General features: G+C 43.6%; 2 protein-coding genes across 2 annotated transcripts in view; one reads left to right on the plus strand and one right to left on the minus strand.

The window, feature by feature from the left end:
* PlexA (plexin A) overlaps positions 1–8,396 on the plus strand; it is a 200,817-nt gene extending 192,421 nt beyond the window's left edge. The window contains exons 6-15 of the mRNA XM_089591491.1: positions 61–186; positions 275–489; positions 573–930; positions 1,018–1,740; positions 1,828–2,675; positions 2,751–2,964; positions 3,057–3,240; positions 3,336–4,046; positions 4,140–4,285; positions 4,372–8,396. Coding sequence (XP_089447617.1) covers positions 61–186; positions 275–489; positions 573–930; positions 1,018–1,740; positions 1,828–2,675; positions 2,751–2,964; positions 3,057–3,240; positions 3,336–4,046; positions 4,140–4,285; positions 4,372–4,548 — 3,702 coding nt within the window. The 3' untranslated portion in view covers positions 4,549–8,396. The remainder of the gene's footprint in view (positions 1–60; positions 187–274; positions 490–572; positions 931–1,017; positions 1,741–1,827; positions 2,676–2,750; positions 2,965–3,056; positions 3,241–3,335; positions 4,047–4,139; positions 4,286–4,371) is intronic.
* Positions 8,397–10,760: 2,364 nt separating this feature from the next.
* Positions 10,761–17,494, minus strand: LOC106642786 (patched domain-containing protein 3). Its single transcript, XM_089591495.1, has 13 exons — positions 17,414–17,494; positions 17,177–17,339; positions 14,482–14,614; positions 14,058–14,384; positions 13,579–13,984; positions 13,230–13,487; positions 12,835–13,137; positions 12,382–12,737; positions 12,097–12,305; positions 11,721–12,004; positions 11,344–11,557; positions 10,934–11,268; positions 10,761–10,842 (listed from the first exon to the last, which is right to left on the minus strand). The coding sequence occupies exons 3-13, from the start codon at positions 14,577–14,579 to the stop codon at positions 10,774–10,776; spliced, it is 2,859 nt and encodes a 952-aa protein (XP_089447621.1). The 5' UTR covers positions 14,580–14,614; positions 17,177–17,339; positions 17,414–17,494; the 3' UTR covers positions 10,761–10,773.
* Between the last annotated feature and the right edge of the window lie 905 nt (positions 17,495–18,399).

The raw sequence follows: 18,399 nt of genomic DNA on the forward strand, positions 1-18,399 counted from the left end.
TTCCTTACTCATACGCTATAGCATCCCGAGCTCGGATAATGTATCGGTGAATCATTGCAGCGCATGGGCCCGAGCTACAGGAGTGGGCCCGCCTTTTGTCCGACGATCAACGCAACCGATTCCAAGGAGATCCTCGTCTCGTCGGGCATCAACAAGAGAATAAGCGTCAAGGTCCACATTATCGGGGTAAGTCGATCAATCGCCTTTTCTTTTCTTTTTTTTTTTTTTTCATTAACCAAGACATGGTTGATCCGACGGTTCGCGTACGTTTCAGCAATTCATCGTGCAGACTCGCTTCGTGTGCCAGTTCAACATCGAGGGCAGGGTCACGAGCGTTAACGCGAACCTGCTCGCCGATACCATATACTGCGACGGCACCGAGTTCTCGTATACGTCGCGGGCGCCCAACATCACCGTGCCCTTCGCCGTCATCTGGGGCGGCTCCAAGCCCCTCGACAATCCCGACAACATACACATCGTCATTTACCGGTACGTGCGCCACATGTACTATACTTTCGTGCGCCCAACAAAAGCAGGAGGCCCCGATTAACCGAATTGTTTTTGTGGTGCAGGTGTCGCGACATGGCCGACAATTGCGGCATGTGCCTGGCCCTGGCCGAGAAGTACGGCTGCGGCTGGTGCATGACGTCGGAGAGTTGCGAGGTCAAGGACCAGTGCGACAAGGGCAGTGGCACGTGGCTCGACCGCAACCAGACCTGCCCGAATCCCGAGATCTTGAGGTTCGAGCCGATGATGGGACCCTGGGAGGGCCACACCAACATCACCATAACCGGCATCAATCTCGGCAAGACCTTCAACGACATCTACCAGGGCGTGACCGTCGTCGGGTTGCCCTGCCAGCCGTACGAGGAGCTCTACATACGCACCAAACAGATAGTCTGCCGGGTGGATGGACCAGGTGACAATAAGGTACGCGTATACCGATGGCTTGTTCATTATTATCCGTAGTGAAATGTCTGCTGTATGTATGTAATGTTGACCGGTTTCCGCGTGCAGATACGCGAGGGTCCGGTGATCGTCAAGATCCAAGACTTCCGAGGCCAATCGAAGAGAACCTACAAGTTCGTGGATCCCAGTATAACGAGCATCTCGCCAAAGAGCGGTCCGATGAGCGGTGGCACTCGGTTGCGCATCAAGGGCAACTACATGAACGCCGGCAGCCGGATCCAGGCTTTCATCGACAAGCTGCCCTGCGACATCAACAACACCGAGCACGACGAGGTCCTCTGCATAACGAGCGCGAGCGACAGACCCCGCACGGGTTCCCTCCAGATGCACTTTGACGAGTCCATACGCCAGTACAACGGCTTCTACGAGTACGTCCAGGACCCGGAGATAGTGAGCGTGGAGAGCGGCGTCGGTGGACAGCTCAAGATACCCAAGGGCATACCCTCGGGTGGCATAAAGATCAACGTCACCGGCAGGAACCTCGGCTACATCGAGAAGCCCGAGATGTACGTCTACTACGAGGGCAAGCAGTTCATATCGCAGGCTTGCACCATCCACAGCCACACCAACATGATCTGCAGATCACCGGAGATCGACGTGCCGCAGGGTGTGCTCGACGCCGAGAAGCCTTTGCAGCTCGAGTACGGCTTTAGAATGGACAACGTCGCCCAGGTGCAGAATCTCACGAAGCAGGGCCTGCAGGCATTCCTGCTCTATCCCGATCCTGTCTACAACGTCTTCGACGAGGACCTGCTCGTCAAGTACTACAAGGTGAGACCTCGTCTCTTTGGGACACTGATACTTGACACGCTAGAATTTGAAGATGCTTCAATGAGTGTGTGATTTTTTACTTTTCAGAGCGACTACCTGACCATTAACGGCCAGCACTTGGACAGAGCCTGCCAAGAGTCCGACGTCGTAGTAAAAATCGGTGACAGTTATTGCAACGTCACCTCGCTCTCTCGGCAGCAGTTGACCTGTCGACCACCGTCCACTCAGCCGCCTGCCCTCGACTCCAATGGCAATCCCAAGCCCGATTTGCCGGAGGTCATCGTCATCGTAGGTGGCAATCTCAAGTACAGAATCGGCCAGCTCAGTTACGCTCTTCCGGCTGGCCCCAACAGTCCGCTCTCCAAGCCGGCCCTCATCGGCATCATCACGGCCATTATCATCCTCGTGATCGTCTTCATTGCCTTCCTCATAGCTTATCGGCGCAAGTCCACCGAGAGCAACCGCGTGCTCAAAAACATGCAGGAACAGATGGACATACTGGAGCTGCGCGTAGCTGCCGAGTGCAAGGAAGCCTTTGCCGAGCTTCAGACCGAAATGACGGACTTGACTGGTGACCTCACCAGTGGTGGCATTCCATTCTTGGATTACAGGACCTACGCCATGAACATTCTCTTCCCGTCGGACGACAACCACGTCGTACTGCAGTGGGACAGACCCGAGCTTATGCGCAAAGAAAAGGGCTTGAGACTGTTTGGCCAGCTGATCATGAACAAGACTTTCTTATTGCTATTTGTAAGGACATTGGAGAGCAATAGGTACTTTTCGATGAGGGACAGGGTCAACGTCGCGAGTCTCATTATGGTGACGTTGCAAAGCAAGATGGAGTATTGTACGGATATTCTAAAGACCTTGCTTGCCGATCTGATTGAGAAGTGCATGGAGGGCAAGAGCCATCCCAAATTACTGCTGCGAAGGTTTTTCATCAATTTCATTCGTAACTATATATCATTTCAGGGAAAAGCAAAGGTAAAACGCTCGTTTGATTTCAGAACTGAGAGCGTTGCCGAGAAAATGCTGACCGCGTGGTTCACTTTCCTGCTGTACAAGTTTATGCGCGAATGCGCCGGTGAACCTTTGTACCTACTCTTCCGTGCCATGAAGCAACAAGTTGACAAGGGACCAGTCGATGCCATTACTTCGGAGGCTAGATACTCGTTATCAGAGGAAAAACTAATCAGACAGTCGATCGAATTCAAGGGAATGGTATGATTAAATAATGAACAAATTATCTTTCACTATACTTAAAACTATTATACATTATTACTTCAATTCAATCTTGTGTTTTAACTTTTTAGACTGTCTACGTGTCCATTTCCCAACAAACCGTCTTTGTTGGAGGTCTTGATCCAAATACCGAAAACGTTCCAGTTAAAGTGCTAGACTGTGATACGATTTCTCAAGTCAAAGAAAAAGCACTTGACACCATCTACCGATCTACACCTTACAGTCAGAGACCGCGAAAGGATGACCTAGATCTCGGTGAGTTTCGTCAAAATTTCGTTTAAAAACAGCAAATACCTTTTTCTTTTTTTTTTTTTTTTTATTTTTTTACTATATGCTTTTTAATTTTACAGAATGGAGAACCGGTGCCTCTGGAAGGCTCATCCTGTACGACGAAGACTCAACCACAAAGACCGAGGGCGAGTGGAAGAAGCGCAACACACTGAACCACTACCGCGTACCCGAGGGCGCGTCTCTCAATTTGGTCTCTAAACAGTCCTCTATCTACAACCTTTCGATTCTGTCCGAAAAGACCGACAAATCTCACAAATACGAGACCCTGAATCTCAGCAAGTTCAGTTCAGCTAGCCCACCACTGTCTCGCGCCACCTCGCCGCTGAATCACGATCACGACGGTGGTCTCAAAGTCTGGCACTTGGTCAAGCACCACGACAACGACACGCAGAAGGAGGGCGAGCGTGGCAACAAAATGGTCTCCGAGATCTACCTCACGAGGCTGTTGGCCACCAAGGGTACCTTGCAAAAGTTCGTCGACGATCTCTTCGAGACCATATTCAGTACGGCGCATCGCGGATCGGCTCTGCCGCTAGCCATCAAGTACATGTTCGACTTTCTCGATGATCAAGCGCTCCACCATCAGATCACCGATCCCGAGGTCGTGCACACCTGGAAGAGCAACCTGCTGCCTCTCAGGTTCTGGGTGAACCTCATCAAGAATCCAAATTTCATCTTTGACATTCACAAGTCGAACATCGTCGACGCGTGCTTCTCCGTCGTCGCCCAGACCTTCATGGACAGCTGCTCTACGTCAGATCATAGATTAGGTAATTTTTTGAGACTTGATTCCTTATTGTATTACAAAATCAAACAATTTTGCGAGAATAAAATCTAACGTGATTAATTTTTGTGTTTTACAGGCAAAGATTCGCCAAGTTCCAAATTACTATACGCCAAGGACATTCCAGTGTACAAAGAATGGGTAGAACGTTACTATTCGGATATAAAACTAATGCAACCCATATCCGATCAAGATATGAACGCCATGCTCGCAGAAGAATCAAGAGTAAGTCAACGAGAATCTTTTTGTGTGATAAATGAAAAAAAAAAAGAAAAAAAAAAAAAAAAAATTGTCTTTAAATCCATTTGCAGCTGCACGCAAACGAATTCAACACGAACTGCGCCCTGTACGAGTTGTACACCTACGCGAGCAAATACAACGAGCAATTGACCGTGACCCTCGAAGAGGACGAATTCTCGACGAAGCAGAGGCTGGCGTACAAGCTCGAGCAGGTGCACAACATAATGGCCGCGGACGGCAATCCCTGATGTCCCGCCTACACGGGCAAACACTCAAACAAGCCCGCCCGCAACGAGCTGCCCTGCTGAGGCACGAGAAACACGTCGACGCTAGGCCGCAGTTCCTCCAGCAGCACCAGCACTGCAGCCGGTGGCGCTGTCCCCGTCGACGATTACTGGTACGTCTCCTCGGGCATGCTCGAGGCCGAGCACCAGTATCTCCTTGCCTCGCCACCGCCCGTCAAGCGCGCCGAACCCACGACTCCGAGTGCGAGTCGCCGATAAGCGCCCGTCGTCGTCGCCGTCGTCGCTCTATATATCATTTTATAAACCATCGCCTCCGACCAAGTGCATATATTTGGTGTTTTATTCCGTAATGTGCTCGTGTGCGTCGTGTCGTGGCAGCGTGACCAATCAGCGACGTGCCTGCGTGTTTTTTAGCCGTGAACTCCGTGCCGTAAGGATTTTCCACTGTAATACAGGGACGCTTCGTCGTGAGCGCGAGTGAGAAAACAAAGAGTTTTTCGGCCACTTGGTCTTGTATACCTACCGTGTGTAAATCGCGCTGCGCCGATGTGCGCGGCAAATTTTGTACATAGTGATACGCGTTGGAGTGCGAATCTTTATCATTCATCTGTATTTAGATTTATAAATGAAGCAACAACAAATTGAGGCGTGCGACGATGAGGGAACGGCGATGCAGCATCTCATTTCGGGATCGTGTGTGCGTGTGTATTTATATTTGTTTTTTGATAAAACGAATGAGCCACGTTTTTTGAGCGCACGCAACAACGACCAGAGATCATCTGCGAGATCGTATACGGGCGCTCGGGTTCTTTTTGACGCGGCGCGCCTGATCCCTATAATTGTGGATGGCAAAACCATAGTTTTTAAATGAAACGACTGTAACGTGCGAAGAGCCGCGCATTTTCCATCAGTTTACGAGTTTACGCTCCGAGGGAGTAAATTTTTGTATTATTTTTATTGTAAAAAAAAAAATTTTGTAAAGCATTTTTCCTTAACGAAAGCATCGCGCACTGGTTTTTTTATCATTTTATTTTTTATGTCGTGTATTAAAGAATAATATCTAGATCCAAGCGTAGAGGAGTAAATTAAGCAGACTGATCAATTGATTTTTTTTTTTTTTTTTTCGATTTTACGTGTGTTTTTAGCACGAGCCACTGCCAAAACGATTTCAATTTATCAAAGTGGCACGAAATTTTTTTTACGAATTAAAATCTACATTTTTATCCACACGAAAATTGCTCGAACAAAGATGGAACAAACGAAAACAAATGAACAAAGAATAATTAAAGTGAAAAAAAAAATTGATCGTTGCGTGATAAGAAAATAAATAAAAATAGTTGCATAAGTCATCGATAATCGCTAATGTCTATGAACGACCGATTGATGCGGAAATACTATAATATTAATATTAATTATCATTATTATATACATGAATGGTATGTGTACATATATAACACACTTATTACGCCGACGCGATGCGTGTATATGTATATATTTAGGCTAGAAAAAAATATCATCGACGTTAAAATAGAAAAAAAATAATAATAATAATACTAAGAATCAACATTTCCCGCTCTTCTCCCAAATGTTTACGAATTGACAAGAAATCGTTTATCTTTTTTCAAGGTAGGACTAACTTTTGAAAATTATCTAGAGCCGAATTTTTTCGTACAAATGAATCAGTTGTACATTATTGTATCCTAGGATTTTTCATTAGCTGCTCAAAGAGTTGAGCGAGGCTCAAAATTTTTTTCAAAGTCAGTCACTGTCTATCAAGCATTCCGAATAAAACGAAAAGTCAGAGCGCTATTGTCGCGAGTCGTGGGAGACGGGAAGGGAAAAAAAAGCAAAGGAGAACGAAAAGCCAATAAATAATTGTAAGGGAACACTTTGAGAGCAAGAGGAAAGGGAATATCTGTATGTGTATCAAAGCGAAACCAGATGCATTTTTTTCGAAAAGTAAAAAAAACAAAAAAAAAAAAAAAAAAAACAGACTGTGTATTAGCTAGTAGGATAAATCTAAACTAATTAAGCAAAGGAATTATCAAGTAAAATTATCTGGACCATGATCGGTTGCGTGGCCGGCTCGATGTGACGGTTGTGCTGAGTGTTTTTTCGCGTGCTTCCTTTATCAGTCCTCTGTCAATCTTTGATTCCTAAAGTATCCGTAACAAGGACTCACACTACTTTGCCTTTTTTTATTGAAAAACTTGGGTGAATCTCCAATAGAAGTCGATCGTCCCATCCAATCAAATTTAATTGTTTCTTATGATTTTTTTTTTTTTTTTTTTTTTCATACATCCAATGCACGCGCGATTTATTTGTGTTGAGATGTAGCAAAAAATTTATCAAGTTAGTTTAAAAATATTTTGCCTATGAAGGAAAAATATGAGCATTTTTTAATCGGATCTGCAAATACAAACCTACATTTATTTGTGTATCGTGTGCAATACGTGAAGCAATCATTTTTACGAATGAAAAGCAATACATCATGTTGAAAAAATTTTACGAAAAGACATTATTGTGTATGCGACCTCGATGGACGATTGTGCTTCTTCGATGAAACGTTCAAAGTGCATGTGTACATGCGCACGTGTCCTCGAGAACCGACATCTGATATCACTACTGTTACTGTCGTTTATCATCCCTAAAAAAAAAAAAAAAAAAAAAAAAAAAATATACATGCATGTATTATATACATATAAAAATCACCCTCCACGCGCCACCATCGTACTGTTGTTGTATGTCACTGTCATATGTTCGCTGTTATGATGTCTCCACTCACGAGTTTGTAATCTCTCCTCAAAAAACCTCCAATGTTCCCTTCTATCATTTCGAAGAAAAAATAATTCCATGCCTACTTTTCTCTCGATGATCCGAGAGCTCCTTTATCACAAACACACAAAATAGATATATTCAGCTTTTCAACGCCTCCGTCGTCATGTTGTTGTCACTCTTAACTATTAATAATTGTAATATATATACATATAAATATATATATAAACAAATAAACATGAAATACAAATATACAAATAAACGATTACTGTTGAGTATTGTCTGATTGTAATAACATTGATATTGAATCGATATTGAATTGATAATCATTAAATAAACGTCGACATTTCTCTGTGGATGTATTTCGAAAATACTTTTTGGTGTAGTGTGTCTGGCTGTGCGATATAATAATTGTTTGGCTATATAAGATAAGGAATGCGCAGAACATAAGAGAGAGGCAGGCCTCGGCGGTTTTTAAGAATTCATCATCCACGCGAAAAAAAAAAAATTCCTTTTTCCACGATACCTTTCGTATTTGAATAGGAGAACAATTTTTTTAGCCTTCATTTTCAAACGTCAAACTTTTTTTTTTTTTTTTTTTTAATGGGTACATGTATATTCCTCTGTACCTAGTGAGAATCGGATGATGAATTTTTTTAAATTCAAAGGCTCACCCAATTCCTGTAGTAGCGATGGAGTGAGTGCAACTGCGCAAACAACCACAAAAATACTTGGATATCCTGTGCGTCAATTCAATGTGCAGCGGAAAGTATTTATTATTTATGCTTAGTGAAAAGATAAGGACAAGGGTCGATGAATAAAAGGAAAAGACACGAATTCCGTTTTTTCCTTTTCCTTCTAAATGTGTGTACGTCGTCATAAGTAAGGAGAAAATTAATGTGCGAGCGTGAATAAATACTGTGTTGTATATGCGTACGTGTGAGAGACTGAAAACAAAATACCTGCTAGCAATTGCCAGATTGTGGAACTCGACGTTTTATATGAATTTTCCTTTTTTTGTAAGACACTTTTTCGTCCTGTTTCATATATAAAGAACAAAAAAATGTTTCATCCAACGTTCATTAATTTTTTTCTCAATCCTCACACTCTTACCCTCACAGCTCTTCTGATCGTTTTTTTATTTTTTATTTTATTGCATACAATTTTATTACTTGATCACTTGACGATTATTTTTCATTATTTTCCGTTGCTGCTCGTAGTAGACGTTACTCGATTAACGGAGAATGAGCTTGAAAGGAAAATTTCGCACAACAAGGGGCCGATTAACTAGTAAAAAAAAAGATCAACAAAATAAGGGTAGACAGGGTCAGTATAAATCAGAATTTACTGAGAATTAAAATAAAATGAAAGATGCGGTGTCCCAAGGATTTTCCAAACAACTTAATGGTACTAATGAACCCAAGTGCCTCTGGTAGATATTTGGGCATATGATTGTATGCTGAAAATTTTATACGAGCCAACGGATTAGAAAACGAAAAGCATGGGGTGAAAAAACAATCAACGAGAAAGAAAATAAATGTAGCATAAACTTTTTACGACACGAAATGAAACGAGTCCACGTTAGAGTCAATGTCGCCATTGCACAGCATCTTCTTCGATATATTAAATGTACTCGTGAATTAAAACAGACTAATAACAATAACGATTATAGCCAAATTTGTGTGAAAACAGTCGAGTATCGTAAGAACAACAACAATTACATGGTTTTGTAATAATGAGTCGGTGTTGATTCATGAAACTCCAAAAAAATTTTCACAAAGACAATTTTTTACTGTCTAAAGAATAATAATACGCAAAGTGTTGTAACGCACAAAACTTTTAACAATTTAAATTAAAAAAGTATTACTGCCGTATATTGATAATTCGATAAAAAATATCTATAAAACCAAGTGCAGTATTTGGTCCTGAGTAATAGGGAGCTTTGTTGTATATGTATGCATATCGTGTGTTGTATATACGGAAAATAACAAATATAAATACTAAGAAGTGGTTTATACAAATACGAGTATAGATGTACGTCTGTTAGATAGGCATATGTATATGGTTTTTCGCCGGTAAGGAAATAAAAAAAAAACACAACAAAAAACCCCAGTGGAAATTAGAAAAAATTAAAATAAACTGACTTTAATATGATATTGTTGTGTATGTATGTCCACTGGTACATATCCAGTGCAGTAAGTGGCCACGCGTTCAATAAAATAAAAACTAATTATAAACGTTGTACATATTACGATGTTTTCCATTTCAATGATTGGCTGTTGGGATCGTTTAACGAGTTTGTATTTCAAAAGTATCTCTATGATTGATGGAAACTGATTTTTTTAAAAAACAAGTATTTAAAAAGCAATAAGAGGTATAGAAAACAAATTTACAGCGACCACTTAGTATTACGAAACGTATTCCATGCAAATTCTATTAATGTGCAATTTTTATTCATTCCAGTAGTTTGTACTTATGATTGCAAAAAAAAAAAAAAAAAAAAAAAAAAACAAACAAATAAACAACTTCAAGGTTCCACTATAGATAGAGAATAAATTAACTGATGAACAGAAACAATCACTGCCTTCATTGAGAATAATAACACTAGACCAATCTACTCAAATATTTTTAATTCGTATAACAATTTATTTATTTCGTACAAAGTTGCATTGTTATCTTTTAAAATACAAATCTCATGTATATTAACAATCATTTACACAGTGTCTTGTGTTGTTCACTTGCACAAAAAACAAATGTTTTACAATAAATTTTTACGAAACAATTGACAAACATAATATATACCTACGATTGTGCCGAAGTATACTAAAAATATTTAATTAACATTTCTTCTCTTTGGTATACTAATTATTTTATACGCCAATAATGAAGAAAAAGGTAATCTAGTTGACAAGAGCAACAATTTGCCACGAAAAGAGAAAAAATTTAATATTTACTGAAATTCTGTTGAACAATAGGTCGCCTTTGATTTTTTCGTATTAGTCATGTTCCTTTAATCGCTCTCGTGAGATTACAATCCACAAACTGGATGCATAATGTATAAAGAATGAACGATGGTCGATGTCTGTGTATATCGCATGGAAAAAAAAATTGAAAAAAAAAAAAAGAAAGAAACTCTTTGTTTTGTATCTTAGAATACAAAATACAAATACAAATTCATATATAATTGTAAATGTATGTGAAGATGGTCAACGTCGCCATCCCTAAGAAGTTAATAACTCCTCTTATTTCGTTAATCGTTGCAAAAACAAAACAATTGTCATTTGTCCATGTCTCTGATTCTCTGTTTTAAGTTAATACGTACTTCGTTCAACGAAACGACGATAACCCGTTGCATTTGTATAAATGTAGTTGTAACAATTTTGTATGTTTATGAAACGACAAATAAATATTATAAATGGAAAAAAAAAAAAAAGAAAATTAACTTAAAAAAAATCACTTGTTCAGCGGCACTGCCGCCGCATCCACTCGTTCCACCTGCACTTGCTTGTCCCCAGCCTGAACCTAGAAACAAAAAAGTGATGTATACTTTTGTTGATTTAAACTTGAAAAAAAAAAAAAAAAAAGAAAAAAAGAAAAAACACAAAGTTCGTACGTATTGGCCATCCGAGCGCAGACTTCGCGGTCCAATGGTACTGAGGACCACTGGCAGCAGTAGCAGTCCGTGCCAGAGCCCGAAGATAATGACGAGGAGAAAGATCTTGAAAAAGGTCCGGAACACGTAGGCGCGCGATAACGAAAGCAGCGACAGGGCCAGCAGGGTCGAGCCCGCACCAAAGAGCACGGCCGAGCCAATGTGGCGCACGGCGATCAGGGCCCTTGCCGACCTGTCGGCTCGTGGCTCGAGATTCCCTGAGCTGCTGACGTTGAGAAAGGCGTGCGCCACGTGGGCCGCGTAATCCACGCACAAGCCCACCGCCAACTCGAGACCTTTTCAACAACACGTGTTTTACCATATTGCAGGTCCATTTCTTTTTTCAGGCATAATATAATGTGTACACCCACCTATGCACGAGACGACGTCGATGGTCATGCCCCAGAAGTACATGAAGCCGCAGACGTCGAGCAGCGTCAACAGGACGCAGCTCAGTATCCAGAAGCAAGTCTGGAGCTCGGCCACGAGGATCGCGGTCATGCCCATCACACAGACAAGCGCGAGAATCAAGTTCCTCACTACCTCCTGGGATATGACCTTGTCCGTGACCCACGAGGCAAAGACCTACACGTTATAGAAAAAAATACGATACATTTGACGTTGGGGTCCGGCTACATCGATACATTCATTTAAAAGCATATTTTAATAAGCTCATCGAGCACTTTACCCCACGATAGCATATGCTAAAACTATGCAAAATTACGTGAAAAAGTTTTGCCAAACTCACCTCGCTCCAAACCGTGACGAAGCCCCCTTCGCTGTCCAGACCAAACGTGGCGACCGTGTCCTTCGCGCCGTCCATCCCGGGAATCCACTCGTACGGCGAGGAAAACTTGACAAAGTTGAAGTCTATGCTCGCCATCAGCAGCTTCGGCGCCGGCTCGCCGCAGGTCAAGTTGTTGCCGTCGGCGAAGCGAAAGTTGCGCCGGTACTTGGCCCCCACTCGGCTGTACAGGAACTTGGACAGGTAGACGCTAAACTCGCTCTCCGACAGCGTACCGTTTTCCGCATCTGAGGGTTGTGATTTTTTTTTTTTGTTGTTTTTTTTTTTTTCTTTTTCACACCCACGTGCGTAGTTGTGGCAATAGACCACGATAACATACCTCTGTGGAAGTTGGCCTCGACAAACTCGACAAAGTCGTCGGCCCAGTTCTTGACGCTCTCGGCGAACGGCGCTGCCTGCATCGTCCTGCTGAGGTTCAGGATCTTGGGAAACTGCCTGACAAAGTCCACGTCGCTGACAAAGACGTTGGCCTCGAAACCGACCTTGGGAAACTCGCTCTCCCTCACGGCCAGGTACTCGCTGAGATAACTAAAAAAAATCCCCATCGTGAAATCGCCGCCCGTGACAACGAACGACAAGACACATCGAACATTTATATACGTACGAGTCTTTCGGGAGGAACCACATGGGATCGAACCACTGCTCCAGCCGAGTCGAGCCCACGGCGCCGAGGGCAGCGAGAGCCACCGTGACGGCCACAATGGCCAGTTTCCCGGTCGTGGTGAGGACCACGTTCACGTAGAGGGCGTCAATCACCTTCCACGAGACGGACTCGTGGGGCCGCTTGGTGGGCGAGCCGAAACTCGGGTGGGTCACGCACGGCAGCAGCCCGTTGCGCTTGCTCTCGGCGCGCTCGCAGTCCAGGGTGAAGAACGCCACGAAGAACGTCACTTGCAGCACGAACGTCACCAAAACGCCCACGGCCGCGTATATGCAGAACGAGTTCAGGGACGGGAGGATCTGAAATCGTTGTTGGTGTCGCGCTTAAGTATATATACTTTTGCCCATATATGTGGAGTCATACATGTACTATGTAGGGTAGCGATTGGTAACTCACGGTCGAGGCGCCGATGACGAATGCAACGACGTCGGTGAGCGAGGTGACGGATATGGCGGCGCCGGCGTGACTCAGGGCCAGAGCCACTCGCTCGGGTAGGGGTTTGCCGAGGTGCCTGAGTTGCGAGTTGACCTCCTCCCACGAGGCCATCATCACGAAGGTGTCGTCGACGCCGAGGCCCATCAGCATGAAGGGCAGGGACGTGTGCACGGGCCCGTACGGGATCCCAGCCAAGGAGCACAGGCCGATGGCAACGATGAACGCCCCAGTTATGCAGAACATCGCCACGAACGTCAGCCAGAACTTGCGTTTCAAGTATCATATTATAAAAGTATAGCTCACCTCGTCTTGTGTGTGCAATTGAAGGAGGGGGGGGTGGGGGGTAAGTGACTTACGCGCAACTCGATCCAGTTGAACTTTGACAGGATGAGCATCACGTAGATGGACATGATGACGATGCCGAGCACGAGTTTGTCGATGTCGTGGAAAATGCTGTCGCTGCTTATGTCGCCAAAGCTACGCCCGGCCTCGTAGTATACCGAATACGCATCGCTGCTGTCGTTGGATTTTTCTCGCCTCTGGTTCAGCTCGACCTGAGCCTCCTCGAGCTCGCGGAGAAAAGAACCCTCCCACTCGTACACGTCCCTCGTCGTCTGCGGGGTCGCGTCGCCCATTCCGGAAACAATAACAGGGATTCGCGAGATGGGTAAAACAACGGTATAGGGACAAAAAGAGCCCAATTACCCAGTCTGCGGTGCCGGCGTCGTTTCCCGTTTGGTCCATGTCGACGCCGGTGAAGTTGACGTGGACGATCCACCGCGTCTTGACAGCCCTGGCCTTGACGATCCTCCCGCTATCGTCCCGGGTGACACCGCCCAAAAGTTCGGTGAAATTCATGGGATGGCCCAGGGTCGGGCTAACCCTGGCGGCGTTGAACCTGTCGACTATTCCCTCCTTCGTCATCGAGCCTATCAGAGTCGAGTTGAACTCCCAGATGTCCATAATACTGAGCAGGTAGCAGCCACTCGGCAGGCTGTTGATGATCTCGCAGTAGAACTTCGGGGGCAGGTGGGCCGCCGGATCGAAGCCCGGCTTGTACGGGTTTGCCGGGTCCCCGAGCTGCTGGGGAATGCCGGTGACTATAGGAACTCTGGAACCATACACGGACCTTTTTAGGGACCACAAAGGGGGGAAAGGGAATAAAGGTAGATGGATGGGCGTACTTGAAACAGACGTCCGTCCAGGCAATCTTTGGCGAGTTTTGGCTCTGCGCGTCAATGAGCCGCGCCGTGATCTCGTTGAGCCGGAGAAGGGCGCGCGGCTCGAGGACGTCGTCCGCGGTGAATATGAAGCTCTCGATCTTCACGCCCTCCTGGAAGGTCGACATGAGCCACTCGGTGTCGCGGATAAAGTCCGAGTCCGGGGGTACCCACAGTTTAAGGGGGTTTTTTTCCTGGCGGAAGCGCAGGGCCCCGCCGATACAGAGCACCACTAGGATCGAGCAACCGAGCATCCATCGTTTCGGCCGCCTGGCTATCTGGAGTCCGAGACTTGGAAAATATAATAAAAAGTGGGGAGGGAGCCCACGTTGGGATGCTTTTTCAATCCTTTGCCACCCGAGCACTCCCGGTCTCCGACCGCACTCACTTGTAATAGAAGCTCTCCACGCGGAGGGATATCGCCTGTGCGACGCGGTACAGTTTGCCCAGTTGAGGCCTTTGCTCCGTCTTTTCCTCTATTTCCATGGAATTGACGTTTCGGCGAAGCGGGGGTCGCGTTCCTGCATCAAAGATACAACACACAAGCTCGTCTTTACAAGGAAACAAAGCGCTCGAGTAATATATGTAGCAACATTCGATCGACCGGCACGCACTGGCTTGCATTACGAGTTTGTTTTTTTTCAATTCAACTTTTAGTCGATAAATCAATTTAATCATAAGTTATTGCGATGGTAAGAATAATATGGAAGCAATTTGCGATGAATAAACTAAAGAAACGTGTAAAGAAGTGACGAACCTTCCCGAGCGTCACAAGTGTATACACGAGTAATGCTAAGAGCTACGAGAGTTTAAAACCCGATCAAACACGTGTAGGGGAGGAGCGGAGCGATATGTCATACTGCGGGGTAAGATATATTCGCATGCTGCAAACGATTCATGTAGGTTTTTTTTTTTTTTTTTTTTTTTTACATGTATATATTTTTATAGTCTAAAGTTTAGTTTATTCGTCGAGTTTGCATTTGGGCTCTGTTTGGAGGGTAGTAAATTATGTACAAGTGCATCTTGTTTTTTGTCGTGTCTCATTTTTGGTAGGAAAAAAATTTTTGGTTTTTTTTTTTTCGCAGTACACGTAAATTTCACAAGTTTTTGTGATAAATTATACGTAAAATATATACAGAATGGACAAAAAAAAAAAAAAAACAGTGACAGCTGATGATAATTTTTTTTTTTTTTTTAAAAAAAGGATGCTTTACCAAATATATGATACATTCGGAACTGCAAATTGCCCTCAGAGACATTGTTTAGACAGTGACATTTGAATTTGATTTAATTTTAGAGGACGAAACGAGTTGTCAAAATTGGATTATTTTGCCCCTTCTCCTCCCGTGCATGTGACGTGAGCGCGTGTACTTACTTGCCAGCGCGATTACACACACACACACACACAGAGGAGCCAGTCTATCGGCTTCGCCAATCGTGAAAAGTTGATAAGATAACTCAAGAGCAGTAACACAACACACACACAGACCACCCGGAAATCCCGTGCTGTATGCACTTCCTTTCATTTGTTTTATTTGTTATTATTATTATTTTTTTTTTTCAGCACGCAATATATAACGATGATACATCAACAAACACTCGATGATAAATTCATACAAGCAAAGTCCAACGGTACGGATGAAAAATTAATTTGCATACACGAGCGACGAGTCGAGCGAAAAGTAAAACTAAATATAGATTCGGTAAAAAAATGAAACACTACGAGTACCCGAGAGGAGGCGGTGGAATAAAAAGTATTGATGTTTACAGGCACACACACACACACACGCGTGCGCAAAAGGGTAAGTTATAGGTACTTTGGTGTGACTTTGTCTCGCTGCTGAATTTCGGAGGAACAGGAACACAACAGGCGGCATCAGCATCCGCGGTAAAATGCACTCCGGCTCACGCGAGAAGCCGTCCCGAAGGCATCGGAGAGCAAAAGTGATGGAAAGTCGGATAGGTAAGCCGTGTACGTTTGTTCCTCATTTTGTCTCGTGTTTTTATTTACCCCGCGATTTTCATCGTGCCGGCGCGCGGAGCACATCTCGACTACACGGACGGCCCCAATTTCCCGAATAGAGCCCGAGCGATCAAAGAGCGCTCCCATATACACACGGCTCCCCGCCCCTGTAACGCAGTTTATCTAGGTTACACTGCACACCCTACCCTATACGCTCTTTTGCGCGTACATATATATGTATACCAAACACTCTCTCTCTCTCTCTCTCTCTCTCTCTCTGACGTGTATTCTTACGTGAGCTAAGTGCGCGCGTGTAGTATATACAGCGAGCCGGCTTGAGTTGCCGATTATCGATCGTCTGTATATTGTCTTTCTTTCGCCAAAGTGTATTACATACAGGCGTTTTCAAAGGATATTACTCAAGTGTACACATGAGGCTCTCTCTCTCTCTCTCTCTCTATCTCTTTGCATAGACTTTTCTTTATTGTTATGTATTGTTGCTGAGAGTAGCCATTTGTTCCTCGATTAAAAGTCCATGCCAAAGACCGGCGCTTTTTCTACCTACACTCAAATCGTATTGTTTTTATCTTCGACTCTCGCAAAATATTCGACATTTGCGTGCTTTTTTTTATAATTGTATCATTATCTTGTTGTCACGAGTACTGATTTGGGCGATGTGTATACAATGTTAGCCTTCGCGAAAGTCATGCATGGAAAAATATATTGTTACGCAGCGTAAACGTTGCCAGTTGAAAGCGAAAAATTGGATCGTCAAAAAGCCACTGAAACAGATCGGTATTTACGCGCGATAAGAGCATCCGATTTCCCCAGTGACCAATATTACTCCCAAGCTCAGTTAACGAAGTTGCGAGGATAATTTTTTTTTATTTCGATAAACAAGTGGGAACAAAGAAATCGAATCCAGCTCATCCCTATCAAGAGCTATTGAGCTCATCGATCGATCAAATTGCTGTCGAGGCTCGACGATCGCGCAACTTATTTTATTGTTTCTTATTATCGTATGTGCCAATTACTTTGGGGTCCGTGTATTTATGCCATTTATCAATTAAAAATGCGCGTTTTCATACATACAGTTAAACATACGTATAGGAATAGTTACCTTGAGCCGCTGAAATATGAAATCTTTGGACGATCTTCAGTGTCAAATCATTCCAACGAGTAATCAAGACAATACACCCGATCCTCCTCGAAGCAGAAGTTTTTTTTCTCTTTCCACACGCGATCCTCGGACACGAGACACCTCGACGCGAGCACACGTATACCTATTGTCGAGTGATAGTTTAAGCAAACGAGGCTAGTTATGATATATATATTCTGCCTAATCAATCCCACTTACACGCAATTAACACTCACTTTACTAGCACCGAAGCTATAAGGACTTGTTGTGTACGCCACCGTCTAACCTGACGAGCTTACCGATGTATCCATTAATTAGTAAATTAACTAATTTCTATTATTGTTGATTTTTTTTTCTTTTAATATCAGAAGCTAATTAGGATAAAAAAAAAAAAAAATATCGAATAGGGCAGTGCTCAGCGACTAAGAAAATCGGCAGCGTTCGGCACGTCTGGTTGTATCCAAAGACGATAGGATACTAGATTTCGTGCTGCATGAACAAAAAAAAAAAAAAAACGTCGTCGGTCGGTCGTGGATTATCCAACTGCTCTGAACGTGTAATCTTGGGAAGCGCGTGCACTTATTTGCATCTTTATTTTTCTCTCTTGAATCTAAAGCAAACGATTGCGCCTTTAAGTATATGCACGCCAAGTGCCGCTATGTACGAAAGGCCTTGGGTGGGCTTCCAAAAATTTTTAACGCTGTTCTGGTTGTTTTGCATTTGTAGATGAAAAAAAAAAAAAAAAAAAATTAATAGCGTACAAATGCATGGACGTATTTTGTAGCGATGACTCGATGGAAATCGACCTTGTGTGACAGAAAAAAAAAAAACCCGGAAGGCCAGCGTGGTAATAGTGTGTGGAAAGTGATGATGCATTTTCATATTCTGGTTAAAGTGGAAATTTGGCCTTTGTCTTGAAAAAAAAAAAAAAAAAAAAAAAAAAAACTACTTACTTATATGTAGTAGGTAATGAAAAGTTTTGGGTAAAGATTTTTTTTTTGCATTTTGTACAATTACAATTCATTTCTGTCATTCAATTCGCAAACGCGTAACATTGAATGCACATATCGTGAGGAAGGGGGTTGGATCGATGATCCCTGACTCGGTATCGTATATTTTTCAGCTATAGGATTCTGCCCTTCATTTCTAGTACCCCGTGCACATGCAACGGAAACATCGAAAAAAGAAAAGAGCAATGTTCTTTT

The sequence above is a fragment of the Copidosoma floridanum genome, unplaced genomic scaffold, assembly GCF_036245765.1.
Source record: "Copidosoma floridanum isolate Cflo_tuat_1 unplaced genomic scaffold, Cflo_Japanese_pri ptg000001l, whole genome shotgun sequence".
Taxonomy (NCBI): Eukaryota; Metazoa; Arthropoda; class Insecta; order Hymenoptera; family Encyrtidae; genus Copidosoma; species Copidosoma floridanum.